Here is a 22,130-nt window from a genome sequence, read left to right on the forward strand (position 1 = left end):
ACCTGGAACCCGTCACAGAGGAGAGCACCCTCTGACCTGGAACCCGTCACCGAGGAGAGCGCCCTCCGACCTGGAACCCGTCACCGAGGAGAGCGCCCTCCACCCTGGGACCCGTCACAGAGGAGAGCGCCCTCCGACCTGGAACCCGTCACAGAGGAGAGCGCCCTCCGACCTGGAACCCGTCACCGAGGAGAGCGCCCTCCACCCTGGGACCCGTCACCGAGGAGAGCGCCCTCCGACCTGGAACCCGTCACAGAGGAGAGCGCCCTCCGACCTGGGACCCGTCACCGAGGAGAGCGCCCTCCACCCTGGGACCCGTCACCGAGGAGAGCGCCCTCCGACCTGGAACCCGGTACAGAGGAGATCGCCCTCCGACCTGGAACCCGTCACCGAGGAGATCGCCCTCCGACCTGGAACCCGGTACCGAGGAGATCGCCCTCCGACCTGGAACCCGTCACCGAGGAGAGCGCCCTCCAGCCTGTCACCGAGGAGAGCGCCCTCCGACCTGAAACCCGTCACCGAGGAGAGCGCCCTGCGACCTGAAACCCGTCACCGAGGAGAGCGCCCTCCGACCTGAAACCCGTCACCGAGGAGAGCGCCCTCCGACCTGAAACCCGTCACCGAGGAGAGCGCCCTCCGACCTGGAACCTGTCACCGAGGAGAGCGCCCTCCGACCTGGAACCCGTCACCGAGGAGAGCGCCCCCCAACCTGGAACCCGTCACCAAGGAGAGCGCCCTCCGACCTGGAACCCGTCACAGAGGAGAGCGCCCTCCGACCTGGAACCAGTCACCGAGGAGAGCGCCCCCGACCTGGAACCCGTCACCGAGGAGAGAGCCCCCAGCCTGGAACCCGTCACCGAGGAGAGCGCCCTCCGACCTGGAACCCGTCACCGAGGAGAGCTCCCTCCACCCTGGGACCCGTCACCGAGGAGAGCGCCCCCGACCTGGAACCTGTCACCGAGGAGAGAGCCCCCAGCCTGGAATCCGTCACCGAGGAGAGCGCCCTCCGACCTGGAACCCGTCACCGAGGAGAGCGCCCTCCACCCTGGGACCCGTCACCGAGGAGAGCGCCCTCCGACCTGGAACCCGTCACCGAGGAGAGCGCCCTCCGACCTGGAACCCGTCACAGAGGAGAGCGCCCTCCGACCTGGAACCCGTCACAGAGGAGAGCGCCCTCCGACCTGGAACCCGTCACCGAGGAGAGCGCCCCCCGACCTGGTACCCGTCACCGAGGAGAGCGCCCCCAGCCTGGAACCCATCACCGAGGAGAGTGCCCTCCGACCTGGAACCCTTCGCCGAGGAGAGCGCCCTCCGACCTGGAACCCGTCACCGAGGAGAGCGCCCCCAGCCTGGAACCCATCACTGAGGAGAGCGCCCTCCGACCTGGAACCCGTCACAGAGGAGAGCACCCTCTGACCTGGAACCCGTCACCGAGGAGAGCGCCCCCAGCCTGGAACCCATCACCGAGGAGAGTGCCCTCCGACCTGGAACCCGTCACCGAGGAGAGCGCCCCCAGCCTGGAACCCATCACCGAGGAGAGCGCCCTCCGACCTGGAACCCGTCACAGAGGAGAGCACCCTCTGACCTGGAACCCGTCACCGAGGAGAGCGCCCTCCGACCTGGAACCCGTCACCGAGGAGAGCGCCCTCCACCCTGGGACCCGTCACAGAGGAGAGCGCCCTCCGACCTGGAACCCGTCACAGAGGAGAGCGCCCTCCGACCTGGAACCCGTCACCGAGGAGAGCGCCCTCCACCCTGGGACCCGTCACCGAGGAGAGCGCCCTCCACCCTGGGACCCGTCACCGAGGAGAGCGCCCTCCGACCCGGGACCCGTCACCGAGGAGAGCGCCCTCCACCCTGGGACCCGTCACCGAGGAGAGCCCCCTCCGACCTGGAACCCGTCACAGAGGAGAGCGCCCTCCGACCTGGAACCCGTCACAGAGGAGAGCGCCCTCCGACCTGGAACCCGTCACAGAGGAGAGCACCCTCCGACCTGGAACCCGTCACAGAGGAGAGCGCCCCCCGACCTGGAACCCGTCACAGAGGAGAGCGCCCTCCGACCTGGAACCCGTCACCGAGGAGAGCGCCCCCCGACCTGGTACCCGTCACCGAGGAGAGCGCCCCCAGCCTGGAACCCATCACCGAGGAGAGTGCCCTCCGACCTGGAACCCTTCGCCGAGGAGAGCGCCCTCCGACCTGGAACCCGTCACCGAGGAGAGCGCCCCCAGCCTGGAACCCATCACCGAGGAGAGCGCCCTCCGACCTGGAACCCGTCACAGAGGAGAGCACCCTCTGACCTGGAACCCGTCACCGAGGAGAGCGCCCCCAGCCTGGAACCCATCACCGAGGAGAGTGCCCTCCGACCTGGAACCCTTCGCCGAGGAGAGCGCCCTCCGACCTGGAACCCGTCACCGAGGAGAGCGCCCCCAGCCTGGAACCCATCACCGAGGAGAGCGCCCTCCGACCTGGAACCCGTCACAGAGGAGAGCACCCTCTGACCTGGAACCCGTCACCGAGGAGAGCGCCCTCCGACCTGGAACCCGTCACCGAGGAGAGCGCCCTCCACCCTGGGACCCGTCACAGAGGAGAGCGCCCTCCGACCTGGAACCCGTCACAGAGGAGAGCGCCCTCCGACCTGGAACCCGTCACCGAGGAGAGCGCCCTCCACCCTGGGACCCGTCACCGAGGAGAGCGCCCTCCACCCTGGGACCCGTCACCGAGGAGAGCGCCCTCCGACCCGGGACCCGTCACCGAGGAGAGCGCCCTCCACCCTGGGACCCGTCACCGAGGAGAGCCCCCTCCGACCTGGAACCCGTCACAGAGGAGAGCGCCCTCCGACCTGGAACCCGTCACAGAGGAGAGCGCCCTCCGACCTGGAACCCGTCACAGAGGAGAGCACCCTCCGACCTGGAACCCGTCACAGAGGAGAGCACCCTCCGACCTGGAACCCGTCACCGAGGAGAGCGCCCCCCGACCTGGAACCCGTCACCGAGGAGAGCTCCCTCCAGCCTGGAACCCGTCATAAATGAAAAGCGTTCTTGTATCGGACGGTTCCAGGTTGGAGGGCGCTCTCCTCTGTGACGGAGGTCCAATGTATAAACCTCAAAACTACAACCCTGAAATCAACGACGTTCCGGGAGATCTTATCACAGCAACCAACCCGGCACTTCCCCCCCCCCTCCCCCACCTTCCACCCCCGGGGGGGGGGGGGGTCACGGATGGAGGTACTATGAAATCATTGCAGGTTAGTGAGAAGAATGTCCCTTACATTGGTGGTCAGAGCAGCAAGGGGGGATAATTACCATAAGGGGGCGCTCTAAGCAGCAGTGTTTTGGGGAAAATACGACTGACCACCAATAGTTATTGTTCACTCATCACCAAGATGTTAGAGGGTGACCCCCACTGACCACCATCATTAAAGGGGAATTCAGCACCATATTGGGAACTCCTGACCCCCGCACTGTATATTCCTGTATGCATCCTAAATGCAGCAGTTTTGGGGGTCTTTGTACTATCCCGGGATTTTAGGACCTCATGAAATGTTTTTGGTCTTTTCTCCTTTATATAGTAAAAATTGGATTTTTGTCTTCCCATAAAATCCTTTTCTCTGATGTTCATTGTCGGACACAGCTCCAGAATCTTCTTGACCATTGGGTTATGCTGCCCCCTACAGGAGGAGGACACTAGGCAGGAAAAAGCTTTACCACGCCTATGGGCGGTCCCAGGGGGGATACTCCCACTTCCTGCTATAGGATCTCAGTTTTGTTGTCAGAAGAAATATAACCCGACTCCATAGAGGGCCGGGAGCTGTGTCCGTCAATGAACATCGAAGATTTTACGGTAAGACAAAAATCCAATTTTCTCTTTCGTTGATTGATGGACACAGCTCCAGAATCTTCTTGACCACTGGGACGTCCCAAAGCAGTGTTATACATGAGGGGTGGGAAAAACACAGCAGAAATAAAATTCCCAAAAGCTGAACCTAGCCAACCAGGAACAACTGGAGCTCCCCTGAAACATAAAGCCTCATAGAGGACCGAGTCCTCCCAAACAGCAGCCAGCAAAACCTTGAGGCCAAAGAAGCCTCCACAGATGCCAACACATCGACTTTGTAAAGATTTGGTGAAGGTGGCACAGACTGGACCAGGCGGCCACCATTGTAAACCTTCATCACTGACACCGGATGATGGAAGGCCCAGGAGGCACTGAGTGCCCGCGTAGAATGCGCCTCAACAGGGAATGGAGAACCTGACTCTTGATTGAATTGGCCGGCACCACCGTCTGTTTTATTCATCTGGAAATGGTTGCGGTAAACGCGGCCGAACCCTTGCGAGGTCCATCCATTAGGACAAATAGGGAGTCTGATTTCCTAAACGCCGCCAGGTACCCCCTGATCTCCGGAACCACAGCCAGAGAATGCAAGGAAACCTCCCTAGGATGCCTAGGCTTGGGACTCAGGGAAGGCAACCCCAGGTCTTCATTCAGATGGAAACCAGAAACAACCTTAGGAAGGGACGACTGATCAGGACGAAGCACCAATTTATCTCGGTGAGCCACCAAGAGAGGGGGGACGCTACTTACACCATGGAACCGGGTGGGCACCACTCCAGGCAGACCACCTTTCCATCGGAATGGGGGTGCTGCAGGGCAGAGGTTCGCTGTGACTGAGGACGTGACCGGGTCTGAGCGTCCTCAGGAGACATTTAACTCACCGGCCATCCCCCGTCCAGTGGGGCTATGTCACGGCTGACCTAGCATGGAGCTGAGACTGGCCAGACTGGGGAGACCGTAGGGATCTAGATCAGGGGTCTTCAAACTTCGACCCTCCAGTTGTTCAGGAACTACAATTCCCATCATGCCTAGTCATGTCTGTGAATGTCAGAGTTTTACAATGCCTCATGGGATGTGTAGTTCCCCAACAGCTGGAGGGCCGTAGTTTGGACATCCCGGATTTAAAATATCCAGTGCGTCGCCCCATCCGGCAGTTGATTGCAGTTCTCACAGGAACAGAAAATATTAAGAGGAAAAAAAATTCATTAAAAAAGAAAACTTTGCCAGGACCAGAAATCCCAGCAAGGAAGGAGGTCCTTACTCCTGACTAGGCAGAAAAAACTGAGTACCTATAGCAGGAAGTGGGAGTATTCCCCCCCTGGGACCGCCCCATAGGCGTGGTAAAGCTTTTTCCTGCCTGAAGTCCTACTCCTGTAGGGGGCAGCATAACCCAACGGGCAAGAAAATTCTGGAGCTGTGTCCTTCAATGAACGAAAGAGAAATATAAAAATAGAGGCAAATAAATATCACCCAAAGAAAGTGTTAACGCTTGATAACCGTGCAGCATTGCGGAGTGATTGTCAGCCAAACAATAACAGTTGATCAATCAAGGAACAGACATGGAAATTATCTAAAGGAGTGCCGGCATTTTCTTCTCACCGCACAGAACTTCAGCCTCAGGCTAGGTTTAGGGGGAGGGAGGGGGGTGATAAAAATGTGTGGTTGTATCACCTCCCCTTTCAGCTGCAATAGGCAGTGGATGAGGGGGGTTAACATTTCTACCCGATGTGTAGCCACCGGTGGGCGTCAAACCACCACATTTAGCAGCAAAAATAAAGATAAAACAGGAGGAGTCGCATCGCTTCCTCACCACCTGTCAGCTGCTTATGAAGAGCCATCGGAATGTGGATCGAGCTTTAGAGGAAAGGTAGATTTAATCTATGGTTGTGGAGTGACAATGACTCCGTTCTCGGGGGCCCGGCCGTATGGTTACAGAGTGACAATGACTCCGTTCTCGGGGGGCCGGCCGTATGGTTACAGAGTGACAATGACTCCGTTCTCGGGAAGGCGGCCGTATGGTTACAGAGTGACAATGACTCCGTTCTCGGGGGGCCGGCCGTATGGTTACAGAGTGACAATGACTCCGTTCTCGGGGGGCCGGCCGTATGGTTACAGAGTGACAATGACTCCGTTCTCGGGGGGCCGGCCGTATGGTTACAGAGTGACAATGACTCCGTTCTCGGGGGGCCGGCCGTATGGTTACAGAGTGACAATGACTCCGTTCTCGGGAAGGCGGCCGTATGGTTACAGAGTGACAATGACTCCGTTCTCGGGGGGCCGGCCGTATGGTTACAGAGTGACAATGACTCCGTTCTCGGGGGGGCGGCCGTATGGTTACAGAGTGACAATGACTCCGTTCTCGGGGGGCCGGCCGTATGGTTACAGAGTGACAATGACTCCGTTCTCGGGAAGGCGGCCGTATGGTTACAGAGTGACAATGACTCCGTTCTCGGGGGGCCGGCCGTATGGTTACAGAGTGACAATGACTCCGTTCTCGGGGGGCCGGCCGTATGGTTACAGAGTGACAATGACTCCGTTCTCGGGAAGGCGGCCGTATGGTTACAGAGTGACAATGACTCCGTTCTCGGGGGGCCGGCCGTATGGTTACAGAGTGACAATGACTCCGTTCTCGGGGGGCCGGCCGTATGGTTACAGAGTGACAATGACTCCGTTCTCGGGGGCCCGGCCGTATGGTTACAGAGTGACAATGACTCCGTTCTTGGGGGCCCGGCCGTATGGTTACAGAGTGACAATGACTCCGTTCTTGGGGGCCCGGCCGTATGGTTACAGAGTGACAATGACTCCATTCTCGGGGGCCCGGCCGTATGGTTACAGAGTGACAATGACTCCGTTCTCGGGGGCCCGGCCGTATGGTTACAGAGTGACAATGACTCCGTTCTTGGGGGCCCGGCCGTATGGTTACAGAGTGACAATGACTCCGTTCTTGGGGGCCCGGCCGTATGGTTACAGAGTGACAATGACTCCATTCTCGGGGGCCCGGCTGTATGGTTACAGAGTGACAATGACTCCGTTCTCGGGGGCCCGCTCTCCTATGTGAATTACCTCCTCCGGGATTTCGGTTTCTGGGTTGGCGAGATTTGTTTTTGGAGTGACTCAGCCCGGCAGGAGAAGAACTTTCCATGCCAAATTCCTCCATGGATTTGGACCAGAGAAGGGAAATGGTTTATAGAAAGGCCATAAATCAGCGTGGTGTCTCCTGTCCACCGCTTATCAGCCCTGTGCAGAACGTTCCCCTCCCCCGGAGCGCCCACAAGAGGACCTTCCAATTCCTGAACCCAGATCTGCAAATATCAGAGAGGGGCCAAATCTGTCCCTGTAAGGGGCCCATACAGAGGGGGACCAAAACTGTCCCTGTAAGGGGCCCATTCAGAGAGGGACCCATTCAGAGAGGGACCAAAACTGTCCCTGTAAGGGGCCCATTCAGAGAGGGACCCATTCAGAGAGGGACCAAAACTGTCCCTGTAAGGGGCCCATTCAGAGAGGGACCCATTCAGAGAGGGACCAAAACTGTCCCTGTAAGGGGCCCATTCAGAGAGGGACCAAAACTGTCCCTGTAAGGGGCCCATTCAGAGAGGGACCAAAACTGTCCCTGTAAGGGGCCCATTCAGAGAGGGACCAAAACTGTCCCTGTAAGGGGCCCATTCAGAGAGGGACCAAATCTGTCCCTGTAAGGGGCCCATTCAGAGAGGGACCCATTCAGAGAGGGACCAAAACTGTCCCTGTAAGGGGCCCATTCAGAGAGGGACCAAATCTGTCCCTGTAAGGGGCCCATTCAGAGAGGGGCCAAATCTGTCCCTGTAAGGGGCCCATTCAGAGAGGGGCCAAATCTGTCCCTGTAAGGGGCCCATACAGAGCGGGAAGAAATCTGTCCCTGTAAGGGGCCCATTCAGAGAGGGGCCAAATCTGTCCCTGTAAGGGGCCCATACAGAGAGGGGCCAAATCTGTCCCTGTAAGGGGCCCATTCAGAGGGGGACCAAAACTGTCCCTGTAAGGGGCCCATTCACATTTCTGAATTCAACGGCCATCGCACCCCAATGCCCCAAACATACAAAGCACTGCACTGTGCTGCCTTCATGTGTAGAGGGCGCCATATGAAGGGAATTGCACCGAAACGCATGAGACAGCCGGACACAGCGGCCGCCATCACACTGAGCCGCCTATAGAATTCAATCCATAATCAATGATATCCATGCATTGCCGCAACACGCAGTAACCCCATTACATGCGTTGCAGTGCCGTGTATGACTCGTGTCACCCCAATGTAATCATTGTATATGAGAGAGAATATGAGATATAGGGACACTATACTGCCAAAAGTATTGGGACGCCTGCCTTACACCAGGGATCTCAATCTGGCGGCCCTCCAGCTGTTGCAGAACTACAATTCCCATGATGCATTGCACGGCTGACAGTTACAAGCATGACTCCCATAGGCTGCGGCATGATGGGACTTGTAGTTCTGCAACAGCTGGAGGGCCACCAGTGTGAGACCCCTGCTTTACACACACATGAACTTTAATGACCCCCAGTCTTAGTCCGTAGGGTTCAATATTGAGTTGGCGCCGCCCTTTTCTGCTATAACAGCTTCAACTCTTCTGGGAAGGCCGTCCACAAGGTTTAGGAGTGTCTATGGGAATGTTTGACCATTCTTCCAGAAGTGCATTTGTGAGGTCAGGCACTGATGTTGGATGAGAAGGCCTGGTTGGCAGTCTGCGCTCCAATTCATCCCAAAGGTGTTCTATCTGATTGAGGTCAGGACTCTGTGCAGGCCAGTCAAGTTCCTCCACCCCAAACTCACTTATCCATGTCTTTATGGACCTTGCTTTGTGCACTGGTCCAAATCATTTGGTGGAGGGGGGATTATGGTGCGGGGGAGGGGGGATTATGGTGTAGGGGAGGGGAGAATATGGTGTGGGGTTGTTTTTCAGGGGTTGGGCTTGGCCCCTTAGTTCCAGTGAAGGGAACTCTTAAGGTGTCAGCATACCAAGACATTTTGGACAATTTCATGCTCCCAACTTTGTGGGAGGAGTTTGGGGATGGCCCCTCCCTGTTCCAACATGACTGTACACCAGTGCACAAAGCAAGGTCCATAAAGACCTGGTGTGACCAGTTTGGGTGGGGGAATTCAAGTGTCCTGTGCCCTGTATAGGGGCCCCGACCTCATCCCTACTGATCACCTTTTGGGTGGATTGCAATGCCGATGGCGAGCCAGGCCTTCTCATCCAACATGAATACCTGACCTCATAAATGGGACAAAACTCCCACAGACACCCTCCAAAATCCCTGTGGGAAGTCTTCCCAGAAAAGTAGAGGATGGTTTAGACACAAAGAGGGGTAAACTCCATATTAATGACCATGGTTTTAGAATGGGGTGTCCTCCAAGCAGCTATGGTGTGATTTGTGGAGGGACTCGAGTGTCCTGCACAGAGCCCCGACCATAACCCTGCACAGAGCCCCGACCAGAACCCTGCACAGAGCCCCGACCATAACCCTGCACAGAGCCCCGACCAGAACCCTGCACAGAGCCCCGACCATAACCCTGCACAGAGCCCCGACCATAACCCTGCACAGAGCCCCGACCAGAACCCTGCACAGAGCCCTGACCAGAACCCTGCACAGAGCCCTGACCAGAACCCTGCACAGAGCCCCGACCAGAACCCTGCACAGAGCCCTGACCATAACCCTGCACAGAGCCCCGACCAGAACCCTGCACAGAGCCCCGACCAGAACCCTGCACAGAGCCCCGACCAGAACCCTGCACAGAGCCCCGACCAGAACCCTGCACAGAGCCCCGACCAGAACCCTGCACAGAGCCCCGACCAGAACCCTGCACAGAGCCCCGACCAGAACCCTGCACAGAGCCCCGACCAGAACCCTGCACAGAGCCCCGACCAGAACCCTGCACAGAGCCCCGACCAGAACCCTGCACAGAGCCCCGACCAGAACCCTGCACAGACCCCTGACCATAACCCTACTTCTGAAAGACCTTGGTTATAACGTCTTCTCTGCTCTAACCCTATGAACACATTTGAGATGAAGTCTTCCCATGCCATGGGTTTTCAGTAGCTTCGAGGTCATGGAGGAACTCGAGTGTCCTGCACAGAACCTCGACCTCAACCCTACTAACACCTTAAGGATGAGTTAGAACACATAAACCAGGTCTTCTCATCCAACATAAGCACCTGAGGAATACTAATAATCATCCATCATACAAAGACATTGGAGACAATAACGCTCCTTCAACCTTGTTGTAGCAGTTTGGTGAAGACCCTTTTCTGTTCCAGCATGACTGTTAAACCCCCCCCCTCCCTGTGTACAAAGCCAGATCCATAAAGACATGGAGTGACCAGTTTGGTGTGGAGGAACTCCTGTGTCCTGCACAGAGCCCTGACCTCACCCCCTACTGATCGCCTGACCTCACCTCCTACGGATCGCCTGACCTCGCCCCCTACTGATCGACTGACCTCACCCCCTAACTGATCGCCTGACCTCACCTCCTACGGATCGACTGACCTCGCCCCCTACTGATCGACTGACCTCGCCCCCCTACTGATCGCCTGACCTCACCCCCTAACTGATCGCCTGACCTCACCCCCTAACTGATCGCCTGACCTCACCCCCTAACTGATCGCCTGACCTCACCCCCCTTTGGGATGAATTGGGATTTATTTGGTGCCCGATGTGAGGCCCTGATGTGCAAGTCAGGTCTTTTCATCCACCATTAGTACCGGCCTTCACAAATGGGACAAATTTCCCACAGACACCCTCCAACATCTTGTGGAAAGTCTTCCAGAAGGGCGGATGATGTTGTAGCCACAAAGGCAGTCTAAGTCCATAAAGACATGGATGACTAGTTTGGTGTGGAGGAACTCTCTGCACAGAGCCCCGACCTCATCCCCTGCCGATCACCCGACCCCCACCCCTGCCGATCACCCGACCCCCACCCCTGCCGAACACCCGACCCCAACCCCTGCCGATCACACGACCCCAACCCCTGCCGATCACACGACCCCAACCTCTGCCGATCACACGACCCCAACCTCTGCCGATCACACGACCCCAACCTCTGCCGATCACACGACCCCCACCCCTGCCGATCACACGACCCCACCCCTGACACTCACCCGACCCCAACCCCTGACACTCACCCGACCCCAACCCCTGACACTCACCCGACCCCAACCCCTGACACTCACCCGACCCCAACCCCTGACACTCACCCGACCCCAACCCCTGACACTCACCCGACCTCACCCCTGCCACTCACCCGACCTCACCCCTGCCACTCACCCGACCTCACCCCTGCCACTCACCCGACCTCACCCCTGCCACTCACCCCTGCCACTCACCCGACCTCACCCCTGCCACTCACCCGACCTGACCCCTGCCACTCACCCGACCTCACCCCTGCCACTCACCCGACCTCACCCCTACTGATCAGCTTTAGGATGTATTGGAACACCGATGGTGAGCCAGATCTTCTCATCCACCATCAGTACCTGACTTCACAAATGGATCAAATTCCTACAAACAACCTCCACAATCTTGTGGAAAGTCTTCCCAGAAGAGGTAAAGGATGGTAGAGCCATAAAGGGGCCAACTCCACATTAACTGCCATGATTATAGAATGTGATGTCCAACAAGGTCATATGATGGTCAGACAACAATTGGTCCTTTATTACAGATTTTATGTCCCATCCTCACCTGAGCTCCCCTGGAATAGGAACGAAAAATAGTGCAAAATCTTCCTTGTCCTGAAGTGTCCCTACAAGGAAAAAATAAAAGGAAATGAATACAATATGAAGAATAAGACATGAATGGATCTCTAGAAACACAAAGGGTCATGTAAATAAAAGAGGGTTTCTATGGGAAGACAATCAGCCGTGTTTATAGATGGAGGTCACATGACAAGTATGAGAGATTATGATAAGCAGATGGATTTCTGGCCTGGCAGAGAGGCATTTCCTCCCCGTCCAATAGAGGGCGATCCTATTAAAGGGAACATAATGCTTATTTACTTAGAACATCTGACCCATCACTGCAGGATTTTTGAGGTGACAGTCATACTTTACCGGCTCACCCTTCCATTTGTTTTCATTTCTACTTGAAACTGCAATTTGTAGATTAGCCACTAGAGGGCAGAAACGCACAGTTTGCATTTATTCCGCCTTGCTTCTTCACAGTTGCTGAGATAAGATATCAGCCGCACAAGGAGTGCATTGTTTTAAATTGGTTGACCCAAGGACAAGCAGGAGACGTAAAGTACAACCATTGTGTCATCCTACAAGGTAGGGAGCAGAGGCTGCATAGGTCATGAGAAAATATGGCTGCCCAGGGCTTTTTTTCAGAGGGAATGCGGGGGAACGCCGGTCCGGCACCTCTAGCACTGAATTTATATATTAGCAAGGGATGCTGAGGTGCGCAGGAGAGTCTATTCATGCCGGCTGCTGAAGGATAATGATTTGAACCCCTGCAAATAGTGTAAATTTTCCCACTTACAAAGAAATGGCGGGTGTATAATTTTTATCTTCGGTGTATGTATAAATGGAGTCGCAGTTCAGTGAGTAAAATAAGTATTTGATCCCCTTAGTAGCTGGTGGAGAAACCCTTGTTGGAAGCACAGAGGTCAGACGTTTCTTGTAGATGGAAGCACAGAGGTCAGACGTTTCTTGTAGATGGAAGCACAGAGGTCAGACGTTTCTTGTAGATGGAAGCACAGAGGTCAGACGTTTCTTGTAGTTGGGAAGCACAGAGGTCAGACGTTTCTTGTAGATGGAAGCACAGAGGTCAGACGTTTCTTGTAGTTGGAAGCACAGAGGTCAGACGTTTCTTGTAGTTGGGAAGCACAGAGGTCAGACGTTTCTTGTAGGTGGGAGCACAGAGGTCAGACGTTTCTTGTAGTTGGAAGCACAGAGGTCAGACGTTTCTTGTAGATGGAAGCACAGAGGTCAGACGTTTCTTGTAGTTGGAAGCACAGAGGTCAGACGTTTCTTGTAGATGGAAGCACAGAGGTCAGACGTTTCTTGTAGATGGAAGCACAGAGGTCAGACGTTTCTTGTAGTTGGAAGCACAGAGGTCAGACGTTTCTTGTAGATGGAAGCACAGAGGTCAGACGTTTCTTGTAGATGGGAAGCACAGAGGTCAGACGTTTCTTGTAGATGGAAGCACAGAGGTCAGACGTTTCTTGTAGATGGGAGCACAGAGGTCAGACGTTTCTTGTAGTTGGAAGCACAGAGGTCAGACATTTCTTGTAGATGGAAGCACAGAGGTCAGACGTTTCTTGTAGATGGGAGCACAGAGGTCAGACGTTTCTTGTAGTTGGAAGCACAGAGGTCAGACGTTTCTTGTAGTTGGGGTCACAGAGGTCAGACGTTTCTTGTAGTTGGAAGCACAGAGGTCAGACGTTTCTTGTAGTTGGAAGCACAGAGGTCAGACGTTTCTTGTAGTTGGAAGCACAGAGGTCAGACGTTTCTTGTAGATGGGAAGCACAGAGGTCAGACGTTTCTTGTAGTTGGGGTCACAGAGGTCAGACGTTTCTTGTAGTTGGGGTCACAGAGGTCAGACGTTTCTTGTAGATGGAAGCACAGAGGTCAGACGTTTCTTGTAGATGGAAGCACAGAGGTCAGACGTTTCTTGTAGATGGAAGCACAGAGGTCAGACGTTTCTTGTAGTTGGAAGCACAGAGGTCAGACGTTTCTTGTAGATGGAAGTACAGAGGTCAGACGTTTCTTGTAGATGGAAGTACAGAGGTCAGACGTTTCTTGTAGATGGAAGCACAGAGGTCAGACGTTTCTTGTAGATGGGAAGCACAGAGGTCAGACGTTTCTTGTAGTTGGGAAACACAGAGGTCAGACGTTTCTTGTAGATGGTGACCAGGTTTGCACACATCTCAGGAGGGATTTTGGTCCCCTCTTCTTTACAGATCTTCTCTAAATCCTTAATGTTTCTTGGCTGTCTCTTGGCAACTCGAAGTTTCAGCTCCCTCCATAAATTTTCTATAGGATGAAGGTCTGGAGACTGACTAGGCCACTCCATGACCTTAATCTGCTTCTTCTTAAGCCACTCCTTTGTTGCCTTGGCGATACGTTTTGGGTCATTGTCATCCTGGAAGACCCATCCATGACCCATCTTCAGTGTTCTGGCTGAGGGAAGAAGGTTCTCTTCCAAGATTTTACAATACTTGGCCCCGCCCATTGGCCCCTCAATGCGGCAAAGTCGGTCTGTACCTTTATCAGAGAAACAGCCCCAAATCATCATGTTTCCACCTCTGTGCTGGACTGTAAGGACGGTGACTGTAGGGAAGGTGACTGTAGGGGACGGTGGCTGTAGGGGACAGTGGCTGTAGGGGACAGTGGCTGTAGGGGACAGTGGCTGTAGGGGACAGTGGCTGTAGGGGACAGTGGCTGTAGGGGACAGTGGCTGTAGTAGGGGACGGAGACTGTAGGGGACGGAGACTGTAGGGAAGGTGACTGTAGGGGACGGTGACTGTAGGGGACGGTGACTGTAGGGGACGGTGACTGTAGGGACGGAGACTGTAGGGACGGAGACTGTAGGGACAGAGACTGTAGGGACAGAGACTGTAGGGACAGAGACTGTAGGGACAGAGACTGTAGGGGACGGTGACTGTAGGGGACGGTGACTGTAGGGGACGGTGACTGTAGGGGACGGTGACTGTAGGGGACGGTGACTGTAGGGGACGGTGACTGTAGGGGACGGTGACTGTAGGGGACGGTGACTGTAGGGACAGAGACTGTAGGGACAGAGACTGTAGGGACAGAGACTGTAGGGACGGAGACTGTAGGGACGGAGACTGTAGGGACGGAGACTGTAGGGACGGAGACTGTAGGGACGGAGACTGTAGGGACGGAGACTGTAGGGACGGAGACTGTAGGGGACGGTGACTGTAGGGGATGGAGACTGTAGAGATGGTAACTGTAGGGGACGGAGACTGTAGGGACAGAGACTGTAGGGACAGAGACTGTAGGGACAGAGACTGTAGGGACAGAGACTGTAGGGACGGAGACTGTAGGGACGGAGACTGTAGGGACGGAGACTGTAGGGACGGAGACTGTAGGGACGGAGACTGTAGGGACGGAGACTGTAGGGACGGAGACTGTAGGGACGGAGACTGTAGGGGACGGAGACTGTAGGGGACGGAGACTGTAGGGGACGGAGACTGTAGGGATGGAGTTCTTAGGGTCATAATCAGCATTTTTCTTCCTCCAGACATGGCGAGTTAATGCCAAAGAGCTCAGTTTTGGTCTCATCTGAACACAGAACTTTCTCCCAATCCTTCTCTGAATCATATAGATGTTGATTGGGATGACTGTAGGAGGAGGGGGACCTTGCGGGCGCTGCAGGATTTCAGTCCATGGCGGTGTATAGGGTTACCAATGGTTTGTTTGGTGGCTGTGGTCCCAACCTCCTGGAGATCATTCACAAGCTCCTCCCATGTAGTTCTGGGCGGATCCCTCACTTTTTTCATGACCATCCTCACCCCATGAGGAGAAATCTTCCATGGAGCTCCAGACTGAGGACCATTGATGGTTATTTTGTATTTCTTCCATTCACCAATAATCGCTCCAACGTTTGTCTCCTCTCACCAAGCTTCTCTCTGATTGCATTGTAGCCATTCCAGCCTTGTGCCGGTCTCCAATCTTCTCCCTGATCTCCTCTGACAGCTCTTTGGTCTTCCCATGATGGTGAGCTGTGATTGGAGGAAAGAGATTCTGTGGGCGGGTGTCTTCTTACATTGACAGGAGTAATCTGTGTCCCACATGAGCACCTCCTGTAGCCAGTCTGTGGGAGGCAGAATTATTGTTGGTTGGTTGGGGATCAAATACTTATTTTACTCACTGAACTGCGACTCCATTTATAACATTTGTATCATGTGATTTCTCTGATATTCTGTCTGTCATAGTTACATAGTTAGTGAGGTTGAAAAAAGACATCAGTCCATCCAGTTCAACCTATGATGTGTGTTTGCTTTTAACCATACATTGTATACCCCTGTATGTTGTACATTGTATACCCCCTGTATGTTGTATATTGTATACCCCTGTATGTTGTACATTGTATACCCCCTGTATGTTGTACATTGTATACCCCCTGTATGTTGTACATTGTATACCCCCTGTATGTTGTACATTGTATACCCCCTGTATGTTGTGCATTGTATACCCCTGTATGTTGTACATTGTATACCCCTGTATGTTGTACATTGTATACCCCTGTATGTTGTACATTGTATACCCCTGTATGTTGTACATTGTATACCCCCTGTATGTTGTACATTGTATACCCCCTGTATGTTGTACATTGTATACCCCCTGTATGTTGTACATTGTATACCCCCTGTATGTTGTACATTGTATACCCCCTGTATGTTGTACATAGTATACCCCTGTATGTTGTACATTGTATACCCCTGTATGTTGTACATTGTGTACCCCTGTATGTTGTGGTCTTTAAGGTGCCCATCTAATAGTTTTTTGAAACTATCAATGCTCCCTGCTGATACCACTGCTTGTGGAAGAGAATTCCACATCCTTACTGCTCTTACAGTGAAGAACCCCTTACACACTTTAAGGTTAAACCGCCTTTCCTCAAGTTTTAGTGAGTGGCCACGTGTCTTATTGTATTCCCTTACTCTGAATAGTTTGTTCCTTATGCTAGGGTCACCAGTACAGTATTTGTACATTGATGATATATCCCCCCTCAATCGTCTCTTCTCCAGAGAGAAAAGGTTCAGTGCTTGTAGTCTTTCCTCATAGCTGATGTCCTCCATTCCCCTAATTATTTTTGTTGCCCTTCTCTGGACTTTCTCCAGTTCCAGCACATCCTTCCTGAGGACCGGTGCCCAGAACTGGACAGCATACTCCAGATGTGGCCGGACCAGAGTCTTGTAGAGTGGAAGAATAATCTCTTTATTTCTGGAGTGAATCCCCTTTTTTATACAACCCAGTATTCTGTTGGCTTTGCTTGAAGCGGCTTGGCATTGCATGCCACTTCCAAGCTTGTTGTCTACCAGTACCCCCAGGTCCCTTTCCATCCTAGACTCACCCAGAGGTTCCCCCCCTAGTGAGTAGCTTGCTTTCTGGTTTCTGGCACCCCAGTGCATTACTTTACATTTTTCAACATTAAACCTCATCTGCCATGTAGTTGCCCACCCTCCCCCCACCCCGTTATTTTGTTCAGGTCCGCTTGTAAGGTTTCCACATCCTGCATAGAAGATATTGGCATGCTTAGTTTAGTATCATCTGCAAATACTGAGATTGTACTCGATATCCCCTCCTCTAGATCATTTATGAATAAATTAAACAGGATTGGCCCCAGGACAGAACCCTGGGGGACCCCACTTTCCACACCCACCCAATCCGAGTACTCCCCATTAATCACCACCCTCTGTACTCTCCCCTGGAGCCAGTTCTCTATCCAGGTACTCACCTTATGGTCCATACCTACCTTCCTTAGTTTGTACAGTAATCGTTTGTGGGGAACGGTGTCAAAGGTCATAAAATACACCTATGATAGGGGCAGGAAGAGGACGGGGCAGCCAGGCACAGGGCAGGAAGAGGACGGGGCAGCCCGGCACAGGGCAGGAAGAGGACGGGGCAGCCCGGCACAGGGCAGGAAGAGGACGGGGCAGCCTGGCACAGGGCAGGAAGAGGACGGGGCAGCCCGGCACAGGGCAGGAAGAGGACGGGGCAGCCTGGAACAGGGCAGGAAGAGGACGGGGCAGCCTGGCACAGGGCAGGAAGAGGACGGGGCAGCCTGCAGTGAAGATTTTTACAGAATCTGTAACAGTCGGCACATCATGGGAAATGCTTCATTAAAGGTGATGGAACTAAAGCTGTAGAGCAAAAATAAATTGTTTTTAGCTAAATTTCAGCCTCTGGCCCGGGTAACATATCGCGTATCGGGGAGGTGGTGTTCCCGCTTGCAATTTTAGTTGTGTGATTTCTTGTGTCCCACATAGAGAATCCCAGTCAGGGCTGCCTCATGTGTGTTTGTCACCCAAACTACACTCCTGCTCCTTTTTGGGCTGCAGGCTTAGTGCGATTCTTAAAAACGCACTTTGCGGCGCGATTCTGTCGCACGACAATCAAAGCAGAATGGCGCCGCGTTTGGAAAGCAATGCATATAATGGCACCTTAACGTGCGCCATTCATTTTGCTGCGAATTGGAACCACAGGCAGAATCGCAGAGATTCTGCTTGCGATTCCAAAATGCGTAACCTGAACAGGGCCTACATGGGTTTTCTATTCCTGAAACTGTAAAGCGCAACTTTGTGACCCCAGAAGACAGGAAATGAAACAATGTACATCATGGAAGAGACGGCATTGTAAGGACCACCCACCAGAGCTGCAGCTTTATGCGTCGCCCGTCCAGCAGGATCGTCGTCGTCTTGTAGTCAATTCCTGCAAAAAAAAAAAGAGAGTAATTAGCGACATTCACGTAAATAGGAAACATTTTCTATAATCGGTCACAAGTATACCGCCCGGGACAGACACCGCTCATCACTGCCACAAATCCTCGGTACCGCCCCTTTCATTCATTGGATATCTCTTCTTTCACTCATGAGGCTGCAAATACAGCCTGCCTGGGAACGCCCACTCCTCCAGACTGATACCCACCCATCAAGGCATTCAATATTTGCATAACTCCTCCCAAGAGCCAGCCCATTGCTTACATCACCAGGAGGAGTACTGAGGCGGGGGGCTCTGTACCACCCCTACAGGCCCCTCCCACCAGCCATGATCTGCTGCATTGCATAGAGAAGCACAGAGACCCAGTGAAGATGAAAAGTAGGTCATGAAAACGCAAAGGTTTTATTTAAAACTTTATTTAGCATGGTGATGATGAGGGGGGGGGTGTAAAAAATAGGCAGATTCAAATGTAGGTTTAGACTCTTGCATACAGCAGTCTGGGGGGGGGGGCACTCTGCACATAGAGACGCAGTCGGGGGGGGCACTCTGCACAGAGAGCAGCAGTCTGGGGGGGGGGCACTCTGAACAGAGATCAGCAGTCTGGGGGGGGGGGGCACTCTGCACAGAGAGCAGCAGTCTGGGGGGGGGGCACTCTGCACATAGAGACGCAGTCGGGGGGGGGGGCACTCTGCACAGAGATCAGCAGTCTGGGGGGGGGGCACTCCGCACAGAGAGCAGCAGTCTGGGGGGGCACTCTGCACAAAGATCAGCAGTCTGGGGGGGGGGCACTCTGCACAAAGATCAGCAGTCTGGGGGGGGGGGGGGCACTCCGCACAGAGAGCAGCAGTCTGGGGGGGGGGGGCAGCAGTCTGGGACCCCCTAGATTGCCTGTTATTCCTTACATTTGTAGAGGAGGGATAAAACTGATTGGGGCATTTTTCTTCCTGCAGCGCCCACAATCGATCGATCTTTCACACTGAGATTGTTGGAGGGTCCCAGGAATCCTCGCTCCCCCTTATTAACTGAGCGGTGCTCCTCCCATCCCAGTGATCGCCCCCAATTATTAGAGAGATCCGGTTTATAGTCAGGCTGGAATTATTGGATTTGTGTTGCTGATTCCGGTAATTTCCGGCGCTCTCCATGGCGCACAGAGGATGCCGCTTCGTGCTCAGCGATGGCTCATGGGCGTAGCGGGGGTGTGCCAGATTGGGAACGCGGTGTGCCGGCCTCGCTGTGTTCTCATTGCTAATTTTACACCCCCATGGAAAGGTACGGAAAGGCAATGTGCGCTCCATCATCCGCCCGATTACTGCGGGGGAGGTGTCAAATCATCGCTGCTACAAAACAATGACTGGAGGGGGGAGGGGCGGCGCACTCTGCTCCTCCTATAACTGAAAGGGAAATCTCAGGAATTTTTAGGCTCAGAATATTACGGGCAGTAAAGACCGGAATGTCAAAAATACAAATTACCATAGAAACCGAACAACATAAACGGGAAATCTGAACAGAATAACCAGAATTCCATTGGTGTGGGCGGGTTTTGGGCTTGTGATGATGACATCACATTATAATGTCTCTGAGGTCATCTACAAGTCCTTGACGAGTGCATCTGACCCGACTCTCACCTGACCCGGCCCCCCGACCAGACTCTCACCTGACCCGGCCCCCCGACCAGACTCTCACCTGACCCGGCCCCCCGACCAGACTCTCACCTGACCCGGCCCCCCGACCAGACTCACCTGACCCGCCCCCCGACCAGACTCTCACCTGACCCGGCCCCCCGACCAGACTCTCACCTGACCCGGCCCCCGACCAGACTCTCACCTGACCCGGCCCCCCGACCAGACTCTCACCTGACCCGGCCCCCCGACCCCACTCTCACCTGACCCGGCCCCCCGACCAGACTCTCACCTGACACGGCCCCCCGACCAGACTCACCTGACCCGGCCCCCCGACCAGACTCTCACCTGACCCGGCCCCCTGACCACACTCTCACCTGACCCGGCCCCCCGACCAGACTCTCACCTGACCCGGCCCCCTGACCACACTCTCACCTGACCCGGCCCCCCGACCAGACTCTCACCTGACCCGGCCCCCTGACCACACTCTCACCTGACCCGGCCCCCCGACCAGACTCTCACCTGACCCGGCCCCCCGACCAGACTCACCTGACCCGCCCCCCGACCAGACTCTCACCTGACCCGGCCCCCTGACCAGACTCTCACCTGACCCGGCCCCCCAACCAGACTCTCACCTGACCTGGCCCCCGACCAGACTCTCACCTGACCCGGCCCCCCGACCAGACTCACCTGACCCGCCCCCCGACCAGACTCTCACCTGACCCGGCCCCCTGACCAGACTCTCACCTGACCCGGCCCCCCAACCAGACTCTCACCTGACCCGGCCCCCCGACCCCACTCTCACCTGACCCGGCCCCCCGACCAGACTCTCACCTGACCCGGCCCCCCGACCAGACTCTCACCTGACCCGGCCCCCCGACCAGACTCTCACCTGACCCGGCCCCCCGACCAGACTCTCACCTGACCCGGCCCCCCGACCAGACTCTCACCTGACCCGGCCCCCTGACCCCACTCTCACCTGACCCGGCCCCCCGACCAGACTCTCACCTGACCCGGCCCCCTGACCACACTCTCACCTGACCCGGCCCCCCGACCAGACTCTCACCTGAACGGCCCCCCGACACGACTCTCACCTGACCCGGCCCCCTGACCACACTCTCACCTGACCCGGCCCCCCGACACGACTCTCACCTGACCGGCCACCTGACCCCACTCTCACCTGAACGGCCCCCCGACACGACTCTCACCTGACCGGGCCCCCGACCCCACTCTCACCTGAAAGGCCCCCAACCCCACTCTCACCTGACCGGTCCCCCGACACGACTCTCACCTGACCAGCCACCCGACTCTCACCTGAACGGCCCCCCGACCCCACTCTCAACTGACCGGCCCCCCGACTCTCACCAGCCTTTGACCTGACTGAGGGGCGGACTGGGGCCCTTACCCATACAGCACTGTGAGGGACGGCCCGGAGTCCCGCACTTTAAATATGCCTCCTACAGGAGCCTGAATGGGAAATTGGGCTCCTGAGCCGCGTAGAATTCAGGATATCAGACATGCAGATGTTTAGTGTGACAGAGCCGTGATTCATCGCATTCATTAACAATGAGAAAACACACCAACTATTTATACCGGACCCCGGGGACACATCCTTCACAAGTGTCCCCAAACACGTGAATGCTCCTCCGCAGGACAACATCAACCGCGTCTCAGGAGGTCATTGTAATATTTCTATTCCTTCCCACAAACAGAACAATATAGATTCCATACCAATATGGGTTCTTTTATTACCAATATCGGAGGAGGGAGCATCAAACAGAAGCCTAAATGTATTTACTTCAAGGATCAGCCCCCCAAAAATGATCGAGTCAGTCCTGGAAAGGTTCCTTCAACCATCAGCTTCTTAAACAGCCACCGATGAATGGATAGGCTGTGTTCTCATGAATATGAAGAGTCTCTGATGTCACTGGTCTCTAGTGATTGGATAGGCTGTGTTCTCATGAATATGAAGGGTCTCGGTGATGTCACTGGTCTCTAGTGATTGGATAGGCTGTGTTCCCATGAATATGAAGGGTCTCGGTGATGTCACTGGTCTCTAGTGATTGGATAGGCTGTGTTCTCATGAATATGAAGGGTCTCGGTGATGTCACTGGTCTCTAGTGATTGGATAGGCTGTGTTCTCATGAATATGAAGGGTCTCGGTGATGTCACTGGTCTCTAGTGATTGGATAGGCTGTGTTCTCATTAATATGAAGGGTCTCTGATGTCA

The 22,130-nt window shown here is 54.9% G+C and overlaps 1 protein-coding gene across 1 annotated transcript in view; it reads right to left on the reverse strand.

The window, feature by feature from the left end:
• Positions 1-11,508: 11,508 nt before the first annotated feature.
• RAB40B (RAB40B, member RAS oncogene family) overlaps positions 11,509-22,130 on the reverse strand; it is a gene marked incomplete at its 3' end in the record, with an annotated part of 72,796 nt that continues 62,174 nt past the window's right edge. Inside the window, exons 3-4 of the mRNA XM_082272291.1 lie at positions 18,212-18,272; positions 11,509-11,617 (exon numbers count right to left, since the gene is read on the reverse strand). Coding sequence (XP_082128417.1) covers positions 11,509-11,617; positions 18,212-18,272 — 170 coding nt within the window. The remainder of the gene's footprint in view (positions 11,618-18,211; positions 18,273-22,130) is intronic.

Source organism: Pelophylax lessonae (genome assembly GCF_965119305.1).
Source record: "Pelophylax lessonae genome assembly, chromosome: 11".
NCBI classification, from domain to species: domain Eukaryota; kingdom Metazoa; phylum Chordata; class Amphibia; order Anura; family Ranidae; genus Pelophylax; species Pelophylax lessonae.